The sequence below is a fragment of the Ostrinia nubilalis genome, chromosome 20 (genome assembly GCF_963855985.1).
Source record: "Ostrinia nubilalis chromosome 20, ilOstNubi1.1, whole genome shotgun sequence".
In the NCBI taxonomy this organism is placed as follows: Eukaryota; Metazoa; Arthropoda; class Insecta; order Lepidoptera; family Crambidae; genus Ostrinia; species Ostrinia nubilalis.
This window is the reverse complement of record NC_087107.1, coordinates 4,214,189-4,234,120: the sequence shown is the minus strand read 5'-3', so window position 1 is coordinate 4,234,120 and position 19,932 is coordinate 4,214,189. Positions and strand designations below refer to the sequence as shown.

General features: G+C 36.5%; 1 protein-coding gene across 1 annotated transcript in view; it reads left to right on the top strand.

Moving 5' to 3' along the window:
• Positions 1-19,932, top strand: part of LOC135081520 (PAS domain-containing protein cky-1) — a 162,717-nt gene that overhangs the window by 108,840 nt on the left and 33,945 nt on the right. Inside the window, exon 7 of the mRNA XM_063976247.1 lies at positions 12,842-13,026. Coding sequence (XP_063832317.1) covers positions 12,842-13,026 — 185 coding nt within the window. The remainder of the gene's footprint in view (positions 1-12,841; positions 13,027-19,932) is intronic.

Sequence of the window (19,932 nt, the reverse complement as noted above, 5' to 3'; positions counted from 1 at the left end):
GTGAAAAGTAGGTACAATGACAACCTTAGAAATCTTCTAAGAATGACAAAAAACTTCCAGGCTATGGAATGGTGAATTGATGTACTTACTAATTCGTAGATAGTAACAAAAGCATATAATTTTTTCCGTAGTTTTATTGGAATAAATGCTTCATCCACAAAGTGTTTTATGCCATCTTTAGCAAGTGAAGTAGGTAGAAGAATTTTAAAAATTCTTCAAATTCCGGTTCAATTGTAATAAATTCTGAATCCCAATGGATTCAGTCGCATCTTTTTAAAATAATTTTGTATTTATACGATCTCATAAACCTACCAAAACTATCATCTAATCATCAGTCATTAACACCGATGGCGGTAAAGGCAGTTCTCATTACTCATCAGAAATAATTACCTCATTAGTGTCCAATTTTGAATAATTCCAAGAAATCTGAATGGGTTGATGATTATGTGGATCGTAAAATCTCACGGTAGAAAAGCAAACATTGGAAAAATCAAGTTTTATAAACGATTTAGTGGGTGAAGTTTAGAGGCAATATTTATAATTGATCAGCTGTTTCGACATTTTTACATGTAATAGGTGTAAAATAAAACTGAGCAGTCCTCTAAACTTAGTAGAGTTTGGACCATGGAGACTAGAAAAATCGAAAAAAGAAACAAATAATAAAGAAACAGATTTCTCGAAACGTAATGTTTGAGATGTACAGGATGGCCCAGAAAGAAATTCACTTTTGAAAATTCAAGGAAAAAATTTCTGTGTAATTTTGTAGAACTTTATTAATTACAATTCAAAGAAAATGAAATGGAATTTGTTATTAAATTTACTTTTATTAAATTACATCGTCCAGGAGATTTCCTTGACGCTTACAATATTCGATCAACATGCATCAAAATCTTGAAATGCGTTCGTTAGAATTACCTCGAAACTTATTTTCCATTTTTTGCCGAATGTTCAGCTTCAGTTGCTGCATGGTCGTTGGATTATAAAAGTATACTCTATTTTTAAGGTAACACCACAAAAAGGAGTTTTCTGGAGTGAGGTCAGGACTTCCTGGTGGCCAGGAGATGTCACCCCTGCCTGAAATTATTTTTTTGTGGGAACATGTCTCTTACCATCCAAATGCTCTCATTTGAAGTGTGACACGTAGCCCCATCTTGATGAAACCAAGTGCTTCTGTCATACCCTTGCGAATCTTGACACTTTGAAATCAAGAAGCCTTTCAGCATGCCAGTATAGCGCTCTCAAAAATTAATCATCCTTTCGATGCAACAAACCAATTAAGCAGGTGTGAAATCTCATTGGCACTAAGAAGCCCTTATCTCATTCCAGCAGACTTCTTTTTGTGGGGTTACGTTATGAGCAGTGTATACTCTAATAATCCAAAAACTCTGCAGCATTCATCCATCCTGAATCCATTTCGAGGTAACTCTAACGAAAGTTTTCCAAAATTTTTATGCATGTTGACCGAATGTTGTAAATGTCAAGGGAATCACATGTACGATCAAATTTAAAAAAGAAATTAAATTTAAAAATAAATTGCATGAAATTTCCTTTAAATTGCATTAATTAAAGTTCTACAAAAATGTACAATTTTCGTTTCCTTAAATTTTCAAAAGTGAATTTTCTTCTGGGCCATCCTGTAGAAGTAAATATAGAGATTCCTTTTTTTTTTTTTTTTTTTTTTCACACAGCGCCAGCTAGCCCCAAAGTAAGCAACTTAATGCTTGTGTTATGGGTGCTAGCTTAACGGATATACTACTTATATACTTTTTTTTTTAAATACATACATATTATACATAGTCACACCCAGACCCGTCACAGAAATTAAAATTCATCATTTCAATTTCTGCCCGGCCGGGAATCGAACCCGGGACCTCTCGGCATAGTAGTCCGTTCTGAACCACTACACCAAACGGCCGACTAAGAATTTTCCTTTGGTTGACTGCTTTTATAAACTAAGCACAATTCTCGCAATATATAATACATTATTAAATCAGCTAATGCACATTTCGATAGTTGAATACCTCTATCAATAGCTGCACAGTGGCATCAAACAAACCTCACCTTCGATCAAAACGCACGCAGTTATTTCACAAGCCCAACCTTCGATCGGCCTTCATAATTAAAGAAGACGCTTCACAATTACCGTAGTTTATAGATGCCTCTAATTATATGTATTTGATGTTTTCTATACGCTCTGTGACGAAAGATGCCTATTCGACTGGTCATTACTCGAATTAATATACCTACGTGGCAGTTCAAGAGGTTCCATATAATGATCGGTACTCGATTTTTATAGTGTCCGTGAGAACATGACCAAATGATATGTCTCTGTATGTAACTTTTTGCTCAATAGGTTAATTCGTTTTATGATATCATTCAATACGAATTTCCCTTTGATTGTAATTGATATTGCCGATAATATAACCGTGATATTAGAGTTAGACAACTAGTGAAACTTTATCGGGCTTTTTATTGTTTCTAATACTCGTGTGATGTTACTTACGTATGGCTATTGGAATATTTTGCATCATTTTAGGTTGCGCTGTTACGTGAATGAAGATTACAACTTGCGCAAATATTTTACATTCCAGTTTCGTATTCGTTTTTGAAATGAGACATATTTAAATAAATAAATAATCTTTATTCACAAATATCATTTCCTGTGATGTAATAAACCACAGCTTCTGCACTAGGCTCGCAGGCCTGTGTCGCAGTAGTTGTGTTGAGTGAGCATTACAGATTACATTTTTACATTAAATATACAGCTCCGATTCCTTATCAGGTGACTATTATTGTGGTTTTTTAAAGATTATGAATCATAAATATTGTGATATATGAACAAATTATGTGTGTGTGTGAGTGTGTGTGTGTGTGTGAGTGTTAGTGTTGTGTTCGAGAGTGTAAGATGAGTCGCATGTCAAGATTGTGGGAGGATTCGTTCCGAATCTGCATAATTAAGGTCCAATAACCAAAGTTTGACTTTACGTTTGGCTTCATATAGGGATAGGTCTTTTAGGGGGCATTTTCGGATTACTTTATTGTAAATATGGGGGTGTGAAAACAGAGGAAGGCGTTTGGCAAACGTGGTGTGGACCGTAGGTACCGGTATTCGAAACACACGTTTTTTCATTAGTGCATCTAATTCTGGCGAGTTCAGGGTTTTTTTATGCTGAGCACAGCAAACCCGCCATATAAACAGTTGTCTGACACGAAGCAACTTGGTTTCTTCGTAAAGTAAGTCCGTAGGGTAGCGGTACGGCTTTTTGAGCATCACTCTAAGAACGGCACGTTGCGACCTTTCCACCTCGATGAATCTGGTTTTACAGGAGCCGCCCCAGGAGCCTATACAATAGATGAGGATGGATTGGCATAGAGAGGTGTATACCATGTGGAGAATTTGATCGGGGGCACATCGTCTAAGAGCCTTGAAAATATGCAAAAGTTTTCTGAGTCGTCCGGATAACATTGAGATTTGGTTTTTGAACGAGAGATTTTCATCTATAAGAATGCCCAGATACTTAACGCAGCCTGACCTACTAATACTTTTACAGTTGCAGGCGTTTGCAGTGGATACAGCCGCAGTTGCAAGAGGACGGCTTCGTGATTGACATTCGTGGATGACGACTGATGACAGATTACAAGGAGAGTTTGCTTTAGTTTTATGGAACGCCAAGAATGTAGTTTTCTTTGTGTTGAGCGTTAGTAGATTCCGATCAAGCCACCCAGCTATAATTGACATACCATTTTCAGCCAGCTTTTTTGTATTATCCCAAGAAGACTCCCTGAAAAGTACGACCGTATCGTCTGCATAGCAAATGATTGTTGTGTTGGCAATAGATAGATCTAATAGGTCGTTGACGTAGATGGAGAAGAGGTTTGGACCAAGAATGCTTCCTTGAGGAACACCAGAACTTATTTTTAGCATATTGCTTGCCACGTCACCCACTCTGACAGACTGACGGCGACCCGTGAGGTAGCTACCAAACCATTCAAGTGGGGTTCCCCTTATGCCAAGGCATTCCAGCTTTCGGAGTAATATTGGTGTGGAAACAGTATCAAATGCCTTAGCAAGATCAATGAAAACACCAATACAAAAGTCGCCCTGATCCTTTATTTATATTTCAATTACACTAAAGAGGTCTCTTTTGTGAGGCCAACCCTTTCATTATAAGAATGCAGTAGCAGTATTGGACACCAGATGGGTTTTGCTGACAAGGAACAATGTGTGGCCGAGAAGAGTACCCTGGGTAGCACCTATCTAAGATTCACACTCGGAGCGCGAGCCGTAAGAGCACGGTGGCTTATTTAAATTAAGCCACTCATACACTTTATGTTCAGCAAAAACATACAGCGTGGCGTCGTTAGCCTGTGCTGGGGATGCATTTATTTATGAAATGTAAATTCGTCTGATTGTAATAACAAAACTGCGAGCCACTGCTCTCTATATTAAGATGTATTATTTGCATACCGTGAACTGTGAGAACGTGTGACCGTGTGTTACTACTGGCAAACAAAACGTAGCCTTTACTTACTCGTAGGTATCTATTTTAGAGATAAGAATTAGAATATTTGAGATTTTTACCCGACTACGCCAGAAGGAGGGTTATTAGAAACAATATTTAACGTAAATGTTATTTAGAAACATCGCCACACAGATTGTTCTTGCTACTGCCTGCCTACATTTACTTTGATTAAAGATAGATATTAGTTAAGATAATGTGCAATATTTTTTCCAAACCTTTCATAAAAAATACTTAATTTTTTTGCTAACCATACTTAGCCTAAGCATATTCTTAAGTTTCTATAACTTTACCAATGAAAATTGGTTATTTGTAATGGAAACGAATAGGTATTACGTTAATTCATAGAGTTAACAATAGTAAGTAAATATCTTTTTAAAAAAGAATTTTTGACTTATGGACGGTTTTTAAGTGACCCCTATGAAAATAAAATTCATGTTTTGTGTTATCATAGGGGTCACTTAAAAATTAGGGATTGATGGTGAAACGGGCACTAGTCTTTTAAAAATCTGTCGAACAAAATCTACCATAATCAAGTCTAATAAATCTTAACTTATACAAATATCGTTAAAATTATCCATGTTTCTTTTCATCAACGAATATTGCGTAACAAAGTAATAACACGATATAGTTTGTTTTTCAACAAGATCATTAATTTCCCCGTGCATTCGGCTGCTTGACGTTTCGTGACCGCGGCGCGTGCGCCCGGTGACCAAGATCGCGCCGGACAAGTCTGTAACAGATGCCTTGTTTAATCTTGTCTTTTACACAATTAGATAACAATATGTAATGGATTAGTCTTGTGTAATACCGTTTCTGATTTTTGAGAAGACCGTTTTGCTGTTGGATGGGTAAATTTTGACATAATTTCCATAGGGAATGACATATTTTTAGGAAAAGAGTCTAGAGCCCAGGACGTTTCTTTTGCAGGACCTTCAAAGTACCAACTTTGTAGAAAAGACAGTGGTAAAACTGGTAAAATAGTCAAATTACACAGTCGTCGTCGTCGTTTCAGCCAAATGACGTCCACTGCTGGACAAAGGCCTCCCCCAAGGTTTTCCATAATGAACGGTCATGCGCTGCCCGCATCCAGGCTCTTCCCGCGACCTTCACCAGATCGTCGGTCCACCTAGTAGGAGGCCTGCCCACGCTACGAAATTAATTATTTTTACGTGTAAGCCAGTTGCAATTTATCCCAAAATAGTCAATCTTGATTACTCTAAAACTGAGGGTAACAGCCTCTAAATTGAGTAAACAAAACAAAAAAGGATACAACACAATCAGGTCGTGAGCCTTCCGAGTAAAAATAAGTGAAAAAAAAGAAACCGTGTGTGAAACTATAAATCGGCACGACATCGTGATTGACCGGCGCTCGCGCCGTTAGGGATACGTGAAAAAACAGAGGTGTGTCCTGTGTGACGTCACGACTCGTGACTTACGAGCGTGACTCTCCTGACCAAATGCTGTGGGGATTGACGGTCGATGCTTACGTCAGAGGCTTAACGTCTAAGTGGGCGTCTGTAGGTTATTGGTGTAACAGTGATACTCGTAAGTTGGCGACACCATTATGATATTATTGCAAATGTGTCATCAAGACAATAGATTGTGAAACGTCATCAAATAAGAAATAGATCTATTGAGACAGAAGCTTGTATTTACCTAGGTACTGCCATAGGTACTGCTTTAGGATTAATTTGCCACCTTTAAGGCGCAAGTACACTATACGGAAAGTTGTCCAAGTCAAAACGCTAGCTAGCCCGCACACTGAAGTATGGGCGACGCACGGGTGGGGGAAGAAGAAAATAACCGAGATGGTGTTCATACTATTCCGTCTTGACCAATTGCCTGCATAGTGTACTTGCGCTATTAGTAATATACTAGTTGGCACAGCAGTGCTACATATGATAAGATAGCTCAACTATAATTTAGTTTTCAACACTGTTAGTCCTTATACATGCATATTTTGCTACAGTAGCAAGCATATCAAATTCCATGCGAAGACAGAAGTAATACCTTCCCATTCTAAGTTAGAAACGCGAATGTTGTCGGATTAGAATTTCAGCTCAATTATTTCTGAATTCATAACAAGAGCTTGTCACCATTCAAATTACCCATAAACAGAGCAGTTTCCAACTTTCTCTGCGGACCGTACATAAGCCAGCAACTAATCTGTTGCGTTTCACAATATCTTATAGCAAATCTGCACTCCAAAGCTTGTAATATTTTAACCATTATAACAGTCCATTCAAAGTTGTCATGGAGAATAATCAAATACAGTCTTTATGCGCTATAGCGTTTTTGATTAGAGAAATAACAGCATTAACTCGTACATTTATGCTATTGTTAACGTCTTATTGTTCCTTATCGCAGCTATGACATGCGGAGATAAGTCCAGTGGCGAAATTAGGAACTAATCTTGGACGTAATTATTATATGACAACTAGCGCCATTGTTAAATTTTATGACGAGATAATTTGAGAAAATCTTAATTCACTTGAACTCCACATGATATCCATGAACTTTTACTTGATATTAATCATCATCATCATCATTAATAGCCCTTTACTACTGGACTATGAGCCTCATCCACTTTAGTGGAGGGTTTTGCCATCATCTCCACGCTTGGAAGACGGATTGGAGATTGCAATTTAAAAGATTAATGTTTATCAGAGATCGCTGCTGCTCGTTCTCTGTTTAATGTGCAGTCCCTAAGTCGCCTCTTACTACACCCACGGGAAGAGTAGGGGTTGGTGTCAAATATATTCTATTCTGCCTTCACCACACAGCGTGATTTTGATTGTGGCTTGATATCAATAGATTTATGCGAATATTTCAACTAATGACATCATTGTGATACCATATGCCAGTTCTTATTTGTAATGCAAATATTTAGATGCACTTTAAAATCATATCTATTTATGACTGAAAGTGAAGTAGCAAGTCCTATCTAGTTATTTAAAGACGTGACTCGAGATGCATGCAATTTTTCACCTTGTTCTACTTTTTGAACATTCAAATAATAAAGTATTAAACTACTATTCTTAAATTCTAACTACATGTGTATCCAGTTTAAATTGACGCACAGTAATTTTCTCGCATAGGTTCTAACATATCACTCCATGAAATATACAAAAATAATCATAAAATGCCATAATTTTGCGTATCTACCTTTCATTCTATTCTTTGGATAAAATAAGAATTATTTCGCACTACGTCCGATCCGAATCCGTGAAAATACGGTCCAGAGTAGTCGTAGAACTATTAATTTGTGTAAGTAGGTACTAGATCCATTTCCGTCATACTCTAGTTACTTTTCTAGATCCCTATTTGGACAGATTCAGTAGCAAAAATATAATCTCGATACATTCTAATTACAAAGACAGCTTGAATTGCGCCACTGCAGCTATCAACGGGACACACGGGAGCATGTCAAATCGGTCACGACCAATTTTAAGAAAGCACTCCATTGTTGACTTCACGTGTGACAAGTTTGATAGATTCGGGCTCACTTCTGCAGGACATAATGCTCTTAATTCGGAGGTAATAGAGGCCAAAATGAGAAAGTATCTTAATCAGCGGACTGAGTAACTTAGATAATAAGTCACGATTGATCGCCCTGTACTTTCATATGGATCTGTAACGTAAACGCGGTGGTCCAAGTCATAAGCGAACGGTTAACTCTTTCGGCCATTGGAAATTTTCTGCCTCTACCACTAAGCGAAGACAAGAAGAGAAACATCGTAACTACAACGGCTTCATTTTCATACCACATCAGTAGAGAAAAAGGCCTTAACATCGTAGATATTATGTGGCGTCGACTGGTTAATCATTTACCGTTTTTACCATTTTTAAAATACTGGTGGCCTTTATTCAAGAACCTGTGTTCTTGTCAAAAATGTAGCATGCAATACAGTGTGTCCGGGGAATTAGGTGTGATCAAACTATAAGTGCGTGATCTATGGACAATTTTATTGAAGAAAATACTTCAAATCTGAAGAGAATTCTGTGAGTACACTCATTACACTTGGGCCATACCCCAATCGGTGCAATATGTTGCCTTATCCACCATTGGTCTAATATGATAATCTATCGTCGTATCCGGTTTATTAACCGTCATTACCTCCACGCTGTGGGCGGGTCGCGGGCGCACTCGTTTCGATATTTATTTATTATTATAATCTGCTGATCACTGTTTTGTTACTTAAACTTAAGTAGGTTTAAGTACATCTATTTAAGTGAACCGGCGCAAATAAATAAGTATTTATGTGAACTAAATGTCTTTTGAATTTTTTGCCCAACCTCCGAAACAAACAACTGCAAGTGTTGAGACGAAGCGTCGCAAGGAAGATTCGGTCACCACTGTCTATTTCATTTGGGACAAATTCGGTTGATCCTCCAATTTCCAAACCAAACTGGACAAAAGATAGTGTGCATGTGCCTACAATGACAACAACATTTTTTATTACCAAAACATAAAACACCACAGTGTTAAGCTAGATGCACCATCGTCTCTGTACATAAACAACCCGTGATATAAAATTACACACGAGTACCTATGCCTATCCTATCCTGTACATATTCAATCCTTTAGGCAAAACTTGCTAGAATATTACTCACCAGTCGTCAATAATTTAAGCTTTGAAAAAATAGAGAATTAAGAAATTCGATCCTTTATAACCATTTTTACAACTTTGGAACCAATGCAGCAATGAGTTTAAGCGCAATGTTGCAATCCCACTTATCAAAATTGAATATGTAACACAACCGCATTGGTATTTAAACAAAGCTTAACCTTCCACGCGGAACAGACCGCATAAGTTTGTAAGTAACCGATACAGTCACTATACCACCACTATACTTCCAGAATTTAAACGCGGTCATACGAGTGATGTCGCGAGTGGTCTATTTATACCGCTGACAAAGAGTTATCAAAGCAAAAGGACATCAGCCAATGTTTTTGAAAATGGAACTTGAACTGATAAAAACCTGTCTGTCATCATAACCACAATGTAAACAGCATTATTTTGTTCCGGCAGTTAGTGGTAAGATAGCCAGTTCCTCTGTGGTTGAGGATTCCGGGTGAAGCTCGCTTCCATCACTTTCCATCAGGTGAGATGCAGACCAAAAACTTCTTCGTATAGTGGATAATAAAAAAATAAGTGACCTCGGCGTCACCAACCCGTCTGGTCTACGTTGGGAGTGTAGACCAAATCCTCCATTTGCCTCTGGTAAATTAGAGAGGGTGATGATGATTCAGTTTTGACAAAAAGGTCCGTTGCTATTATTTCATGACTTGTGGTGACACATTTTAGCATGTTGTTAATGTAATAAAAATATTTGTTAGATGTTATTCGAAAATCGCAGATATGGTATGGCTTTTCTACACGATATTGTAAGACATGGCCCACACGGATCGCATCATTTGAATGCCTTGTTAAGTAGATTAAACTTTTTTACGCGAGCAACATTGCTGTATTATATTTCATACAACTTAATGTTTCCGGCCGTATGTATAATGCAGGCCTTTGTTTTATTTAAAAAGTTTTTAGATATTAGATTTTACTTATAGTCCAGAGTCCCTTTTTTCTCTTAGATTTTGTCAAAAATGATTAACTGTTTAGGCGTGAGAGTCATTACTTTGTATTTGACCAACACATTTGACCAAAGTAGAACGGCATCACAAGTATCACAACTCTGCTATATTATTACCATTCGGAATTAAAGGTACACTTTGCACTAGTCTCCAATCTACATATTTTATATTTTATTTATGACAATGACACCTTTCACTATCTATTTACTAACCTAAATGCCATTACTTTAGCTGCATTATGTATCATACACATAAAATGAGAATAACTTATCCATAACATCAGATGCATGAATTAAGTTGAGAACGTACAGTCAACAGCACATCAAGCTATACATTTTCGTTGCAAACTCGCCCCAATCGCAACTACGTAAGATACCGCAGTGTTTACGTTGACGTGCTGTCGACCGTACATGATTTCACACAATTTTATAGCCGCTTAAGTCTTTGTTTTACATGATTATAGTGAGCCATTTTCAATATTAACGATGCAGATGTAAGATCGTGTGTGGCATCCAAATCTGAATAAAGTAAATACATAATTAGAGATCTGAAAATATTAGAGATTTTTTTCCAATATGAAAAAAATTCTAAGCTTTATAGTAGTAGTAGTTTGATAGTAGATTGGATCGTTTTCCGACGCCATAATATCTTGTGATTATAACAATCAAAATTTTATTCTGAAGGGGCAAAAGTTGTTGTGTTTCTGCTTTGATCACGATAGATTTTTTAAATGATTATTAGAAATGGATTCTAATCCATTTCTAATAATCAAACTTTGACTTTCATTCAAAAATATCAAGAGTCGATGCTTCAATCAGCACTATGAATACGATCGTTCAATACAGTTAAAATATCGTCCAAGGTCGCACGGACCCGGATCGAAGATTGCGCCCGCGCGAACTGTGAACTATTGTGTCGAACTTATCTTTCTATTGTAAAACCAGAAGAATGTCAATGGGCCACGCCTGTCTCATTCGGGTCGGAGTTTGTGACATGCCAGGGCCAGTGTTAAGTGGTGGAGCAAAAATGTGTTACAAAATAATGGTTGAGTTATGACTGTTATTCCGGTTCTGGAACACTTTTGGAATCTATCATGTCATTTCACATATCTTGGAGTATGACTCGTTAATGCCATGTGGGTTCCAGCCTAGCACAATAGAACTACTCGTTTTGTGGATTTCGTAAATGGCGACTAAGGGACTTTGTGAATATCTCAAAGATATATCTTCTAAGGCCTCCCCAAGTCCCCAACGTCTGGTCAGCACTGAGAGTGTAACAGTGAACAAATACTTAATTTACCTACCTGATGATGCCTATGATGACGTAAAGTGTTACTCTAAATGTAAATAAAAGCTTGCAGACCTAAAGTTCCGAAGTGAAAATTTTCCAGTATATGATACCTACGAATTAGCTTAGAACACGCCAAATACATAAATATGAATTTTCATATCCCTATCTCTTCAAGAAAGTAAAAGTTATCGCCGCATAAAATCATATTTATATCTTGTCAAACTTCAGATGTATTACGAAAATAACTGTTGAACACTAGACACATAACTAACCTGAAACAGCGTCGTATATTCTGTAATTATACGCAATAAAACTAAATAAGTCATTTGCATTAATTCTCCTCATTATAATATTCCTTGCGAACTATCTTTGCTTCATTTGAATATTAAATAACTTTATTTTGTATAGACTAACTCTACTGAGGCAGCTCCTCAAATGAGGAGTTCATTTGCATTTTGCTTTACAGTTTTAGCTAGGGTTGACAACTACGCTTAAGTGTTAAAAATTTACTTAGGTATGTTTTAGCTGACTAAACTAAGAATCAGTATTCATATTCGTTCGTTCTTCGATTCATCCAAAAGATGTCCGCTATAGGACAAAGATCTACCTAGGTCTACTAGGTTTACCTAGTAAGTTAGTTATGTGAATGTTCTTACCTGATTACTCAACTAAGCTTTTATTTCATTTAAAAAAGTTCATCATGAACGATGCGGGTATGATTTACAGCAGACGCTATTATAGTTGTTATTATGTAGTGCCCTGCGTGCCCAAACAAATGCACACAGCCACGCAGGGCAATAATAATGAATGCTACTGACAACGCCACTTTTGTAGCGGAGTTTTGGGCTGACACTGTATACAAGGTGGAATTTTGTAATGCCACCTGGAGGGAAAGTACTCATAATACTGTAGATAGAAAATTTTACTGAAGGAAAACGTTCCTTTATTTTTGAAAAGAAAGAGAACTGCATTCAAAGATTTTCGATTTTTTTTTGAAAATTCTCTACCATACCATACAATTTCCTGTACATAATTAAAATAATTTAAGATTACATGCTTTTTCTTTCATTTGATTTATCAAGTTTGTTAGAGAAATTTCATCCTTATACTTAACCCTAACGATCGATGCAATAAAACCACAGGGTGTAATTTACAGATTTTAGTTGGTTCGAATCCCGTGTGTGGCAAGCAAATTTTTGAAAATCTTTGAATGCAGTTCTATTTCTTTAAAAAAATAAAAGAATGTTTTCTTTGTGAAAAAAAAATCTATCTACGATATTAAGAGTACTTTCCCTCCAGGTGGCATTATAAAATTCCAACCTGTATATAGGTTTGCTGTCGACACGACAAGAAAAACAAGGAGAATAGGCACATATCACAATGGTTATCGTTTTTGTCCTAGACCTAGACACTAGTCAATTATGTAAAATTGTTTTAGGTGGTGCTAGTCCGAGGGCACTACGTGTCATACCTGCCGCTGTGCAGCCGCAACGAGCCGGTGTTCCTGGCCGCGTGCACGCCGCTCGCCATGCCCGAGACGCGCGAGTGCGTCGTGCACGGCGCCACCAACGTCTTCACCACCGTGCACGCCGTCGACATGAAGATCCTGCACATCGATGCCAAGTAAGTCGCTCTTGATGACAATGTCTGTAGGTAGTCCTGCTCCGAGGGACTACGTGTCATACCTGCCGCTGTGCAGCCGCAACGAGCCGGTGTTCCTGGCCGCGTGCACGCCGCTCGCCATGCCCGAGACGCGCGAGTGCGTCGTGCACGGCGCCACCAACGTCTTCACCACCGTGCACGCCGTCGACATGAAGATCCTGCACATCGACGCCAAGTAAGTCGCTCTTGATCGACAATGTCTGTAGGTAGTCCTGCTCCGAGGGACTACGTGTCATCCAGCCGCTGTGCAGCCGCAACGAGCCGGTGTTCCTGGCCCATGAAGCCAGTCGTGGACTTGAAGATCCTGCACATCGACGCCAAGTAAGTCGCTCTTGATTGACAATGTCTGGAGGTAGTCCTGCTCCGAGGGATTACGTGTTATACCTGCGCTATGAGCGACTTTCTAACGGCAAACCCATCATCATCATGGTCTTCTGGATGTCCAAAAAAATGCCATTATCTTTTTTGAGGTCAGTCCACCAAGCAGGTTGATATCCTACGCTGTTTACTGAGACGTTCTAGAACTCGTTTATTCCACCTTTACCACTTGAACTTGCTAAGTTATTGGCCTACTAATTGGTCATGGTCTTTTGCTGGTAAACCTGGTTTCAGTTTTGTCCGATTCTACGATCCTATTGATACCAGAGGTTTTTAATGTCAAAAAACTACTTGGATCAACCCTGATGGTCCCGTTGCGAAAGTTGTGCAGAAGACTTCATTGAGATCTACCAATGAAGACGGCAAAATCCGACCCGAACTAATAAAGCTACAGACAATAACCAATGACCTCTACCTGTGCAATTTCTAACTACCTATTACTTTAACTTAAAACATTTCCTACCCATATTTCAGTGCATGACAACTATTACGGCGTATGAAATGCAATAACTCATTCTGAGGCCGCAGGCTCTAACCTCTTAGAGTGGAGTCAAAACGTTTTTAATTCTTGGTATTGGACCCGATACCTGATAGTTGTGAACCGGTAATGTTCGAAGGCACAAAGGTCATTCGGGCCATTACTCAGTTTTGATCTCGTTTAAACTCGACTCAGCAATTTCACAAATAGAACAGCCAGTTTTGCAAATGTAAGCGATTTGCCGTATCTCTATGACGAGGGATTGTACATCAATAACGTCTCTGGAACTATCTTTCTCATTATTTGGGAGTAACTCCAATTTTCAGAAACCTTAATACCAATCTTAAGTTTCTTATTTATTTACGCTATGGGAAGTTCTAAAACTGCATTGCCATCAGACAGCTATAGTTGGATGGTGCATAATATTAAAACTTTAAGTAAACAAATGCGCAGGACCGTTCATAGTGGAAAACCTTGGGGGAGGCCTTTGTCCAGCAGTGGACGTCATTTGGCTGAAACGAATGAACGAAGTAAACAAATATCAATTAATTTAGATTGTGACTTAGCACCAATTTGGATAGCTTTCTACGTCTTAATTTATAGTTTTGTATGTAAAATTCCTAATAAAAACGTGTGGCAACCCTAGTCTTGACCGTATTGTTCAAGATCCTATTCACAATGACTTCGTCTCGGTTTTATTAAACAGGTGTGTTGTTTGTTCTCGTTGTCCTGTGCTCCTGTGACTTACTTGAACTAGATCTATCAGAAAGAGTTAAAAATATTGATATGTCAAGGATCTTTAAATGTAATGTGAGTTGGACTTCAATTCGTATTTATTGTTAAAAACCTGTTACTTTTTGTTACAACATTACTGGACAATCCAAAGGATAAATGTTAAATAGCAAGGATGTTGTTATAGTTAAACAAACAGGTCTTACAGCACAATCATGTTAGTAAATGTTGATAGTATCTACTGACATAATTTTCGCTAACAATTTTAACAAAAGAGAGCAATATATTATGTCATACTAGCTTTTGCCCGCGGCTTCACCCGCGTGAAATTTAATATCACAGATCGGCATAAATTATAGCCTATGTTAATCTGGGTTACAAACAATAATACTGTAAAGTTTCAACAAAATCTGTTCAGTACTTTTTACGTGAAAGAGTAACAAACATCCAGACATCCAAACTTTCGCATTTATAATATTAGCAGGAAGTAGAATACAAGTTGAAACGAAATTTTTAAAGTTTTGTACTTTTGCACAATAATTCAAATAATTGAATGAGAAATTGCTTTTTTGACGCTTTGCTATTAAATCTCTCCTGTACAATTCCAAAAATCAAATATTGACTCCATAATTTAATCCGAAACATGAAAGTTTGATCTATTCATAGATTCGTGCACCCGGGCTATAAATATAAAAGCGACCGGTAGCTCGTCCGTCTGTCATTGTATGCAAAGCCAGCTTCCGACCAGGTGACGAGCTGTTACCACAGACGTATTGCCCTCCAGCCGGTGGACATCAGAATATACTCACATTATACATGTGTAAAAACTGTCCATTAATACATAATCCCGATAAGAGCTGCCCGGTAATCAGTCCCGCCGTAAACTCTATGTTTTTACAACCTGCAACAGAACAAGAAATATTTAAAATTATTAAAAACCTATCAAATAAATACAGCTCCGGTATTGATGAAATTCCCCCTGCCTTAATCAAACTATGTGCCAAAGAAATAACCCCCCCAATAACAAAACTTATAAATCAATCTTTTTCTGAAAAAGTATTTCCAAGTCGCCTAAAGACAGTACTAATAAAACCAATTTTGAAAAAAGGTGGCAGCGCCAGAGACGTAAGCCAATACCGACCAATAGCCATTCCGACAACAATATCTAAAATATTTGACAAAGTTATGGCCAATAGAATTTGCAACTTCTTAGAAAAATATAATATTCTCGACACTAATCAATATGGGTTCCGTCAAAATCGCTCAACCACTTTAGCTGTGTACACATACACTCAAGAGATACTTAGTTACATCAATGACAAGAGTTACGCCGTAGGACTACTACTAGATATGACTAAAGCCTACGATAGAGTTTCCCATGAAACCTTACTCTCAAAACTTTACGGGGTAGGCATTCGTGGCGACGCATATTGTTGGCTTCAGTCATATCTTAAGAATAGGCAACAATGTGTACAATTACAATATTTCAATGAATCTTCCTGCGAAATACAAAATGTAAAATCAAAACTCATCACTACTAACTGGTCAATCCCCCAGGGAAGTATCTTAGGATGCATACTTTTTTTGATATACATCAATGATTTACCTAAAGTATGCAACACACTTAGCGTATTATATGCAGATGATGTATCCCTACTATTTAAAATACCAAATTGCGACTCAATCAATATCCTTAATAACATAACTGAATCTTATAACACATTAAAACTTTGGCTCCAACAACATAATCTCGAAATTAACAATAAAAAAACTAAACTAATCCAATTTAAACCTTATCAAAAGAAACAACTTAACCTTAACTCTGTAACTAAAACAATAAATGTACAAGAAATAAACGAGTTTACTCTTCTAGGCATCACATTAGATACTCACCTGAACTGGAAAAAACATGTTGAAGTAGTAAAATCTAAAATATCTCAATTCTTATATGCGTTAAGCGTTCTAAAAACCAATTCATCAAAAGAAACCGCCTTCTCAGCTTACTACGCCTATGCGTACGCCTGGCTACGCTACGGCATCATCATGTGGGGTCATAGCTGTGATTTTCCAGACTTATTCATTATGCAAAAGAAATGCTTAAGAATAATTATAAATATAAAACAAAGAGTCAGTTGCAAACCACATTTTATTAATGAAAAAATGTTAACTCTACCATCTATTTATATTTTAGAAGCAGCAATATTCGTAAGAAAGCACATGTACTTATTCCAGCAAGATCCAAACCCCCGCCGCAGGACTAAACTTCTCCTTCCAACCCCTAACTGTGAAATGTTTAGAAATAGCCCGGCATATCGTTGCATACAAATTTTTAATAAACTTCCTGATAGTATAAAAAATATAGATATAGATAACATTCATATATTTAAACAAAAGCTTAAAGCATTCCTAATAAATAAATGTTTCTATAGTGTTAAAGATTTTATGGAAGATAAATAATAGTTTTTGTTAGAAGTAGTAGAGGTTTATATTGTCATTTGTTATATGTATAAATATAATATAATATTTTATATAAATCTATTAATAACTGAAATAAGTATGTAAGATAACATAATTATAGTACCTACTTAATAATGTAAGTAGATTGCTGTACCCAACCGGGTGTGCATTAGTTACCTAAGTTACCTAGTTTTAAGTTTCTTAGTGTACAATGTATTTTATTGCAATAAATAAATAAATAAATAAATAAATAATGACAGCTGCTTCTGATTTTCTGACACTATTTCAAAAAAGCCTTATATCAGTTCTACCTATTCTTAAACTTGTGACCCAGAGTCCACGAATTTACCAGACCAGTAATACAGTTAATAAAAGCTTGTAAAATAAAACGAAATTTGGTTGGTTAATGCAGTCACCTTTCGAATATATGATTTTTTTTATAAATTAGACAGGTATGACGAAGAAGTACTGGGGCTGAAAGTAAAGTGCACGAACCTTCCATTCGTGCTTCAAGCTGATGAAGTGTGACACAAAAATTGATTTAGCACATGTGCTTAGACAAAAATGAATTAGAAGAATTGATAAGACATTCAAAGCAGCAGCGTGAGGAATGTAAGTCAAAACCTCCACTTGCCTCGCACCTGCAGTAGAAAATAAAGTGATGATAAAGACAATGAAAGATATCCAATAAAATAAGAAAATGTTGCTATAGTTAATATAAATTACTGCTTCATACTAAATCATAAAGGACATCATATTAAATCGAATGTCTTCGAGCAACATTGTAACATGATAACCGTTCAGCATTCAGAGACAAACGTATTTTTCTCTTATTACTTATATTAATGACTGTGAAATATATTTCCTTCTGTCTCCATATCTTTCAGTTATTTCTTTACAATGAACATCTTACTTTCACTTCGTTAAAGTTCAGAAAATAACTTATGACAGATGATGGGGTTCTGTATCCAACTACCATATTTTTAGACATCAACGTCTAGGTAATAAACGATATTTTAATATTTAGCATTGAGGTCTTTGGTTTGAGCGTACTCATCTTCTGATTATCTAAAAAATAAACTAAGTAAGCTCTAGCTGGAAATCTCAATTAAGAAACCAAATCTTAGAGCTTTGTTTTGGCTCTTATTCTCTATCTTTTTTGGCCTTTCGAAACTATTTTCAATCAACAAACATTATTCAATAATACAGGGTGGTTGGTTCTTGCAATACTACGGAATCCTCTTTCCATTTTGCTGTGTTTTTTGTCACCTCGCTCGTTGTATGAATGTGAAATGGCTCAATAGAGCCGTCCCATCTGCTTTTGATGGACGGGCTCTGGCGACAGCTACAATACCATTGTTTATTGTGACTTCAAATAGTCAGCTCAACGCTTAGATTATACGAGTAACGTGTGTATGTATTACTTTTATTTATGGTGTGTAACTTTATTTCAGAATTTTATAATGTTGAGCGACTTTTAAAAAGTAAATACTAAAGTAATTGGTTACATATTGTGTCTTTACTCCAACAATTTGTTGCAGTGTAAGGATTTTAGAGTAAATAAAAAAAATCTTTCTTTCTTTCAAATGTATTAAAACTTTGCTGGGCTTTACCACGGCTTCACCATACGAGTTAAGGCTTGGTATTTCTGCTAAAGTAGGTATTTCGCGCTGTCAAAATCTGCGCGCGCAATTTTTCGCCGATGACAGCACGCCAAAGAGCTCTCGCGGCTACACAGTATAGAAATACGCAGTTTAGAAATACGCAGTTGGTTAGGTTAGGTTGACTTCCTTCCGTTTAAGCGTCACACTCACAGCACTTTCTAATACAAATCATATCCAAGTGATACAAATTAAAACAACTTTCAAAATTTTTGGGAATATATTTTAGAATCGAATAAATATAGAATATAACCACAGAATAATAATAAGTACTACGTACAGAAGTTTTACTTCGCGAAGGTATTTAAAAAAATGTATGCTCAATATCATTAACAATATGGTGTAATTTAGCCTGTCTAAAGAGTCAAGCACCATTTTGTTGACAAACGTCAGTGATCGGCACTGCGCCGAAGCTATAGGGCTGACTTCGGTAAAATGATGTGACGTGAGGTGCCAAACTGCGGAAAATGGCGGAGGAAATACATGATTTAGCATGAATTATCATGAATAATATTAACTACTTATTTACCTCTCAGTGTCTTGAGGCAAGTTAAAAAAGTACATTCTGTGTCTGCACAACTTCTGAAATATCCAATTAAAAAAATAATAAGATTTCCACACTGGTTCATAAAGAAACGTGATTTAAGTCTAGAAAACCTAGAAAAATTTAAATACTGCTTAAAACAAATGAGTTTTAGTGAAGTATATCTAAGTAATGACCCTAATCAATCTTACAATCTCTTCTTTGATACTTTCAAACTTTTTTATGATTTGTGTTTCCCATTTAATCTTTTTAAAATTTCTTCAAAAATTAGCCCTCCGTGGATTACGAAAGGAATAAAAAAATCGTGCCATACAAAGAGAAGGCTATACTTAAATAAAGTCACTGTAATTGATAAAAATAAATTTAAAATCTACACAAACTTACTTAAAAAAATTATAATTAAATCTCAACGCTTACAAAATTATAAATACATATATAACGCTGATAATAGTACAAAAGCTACATGGAATATAATTAACTCAAATAAGTTTAAGCAACCCAAAGAAAATATAACTCAATTAAAATATAATAACGAAATAATTAGTAAACCAAAAGAAATAGCGCAAATTTTTAACAGAAATTTTGTAAATATGGTAGACATTCATAAAAAGAAACAA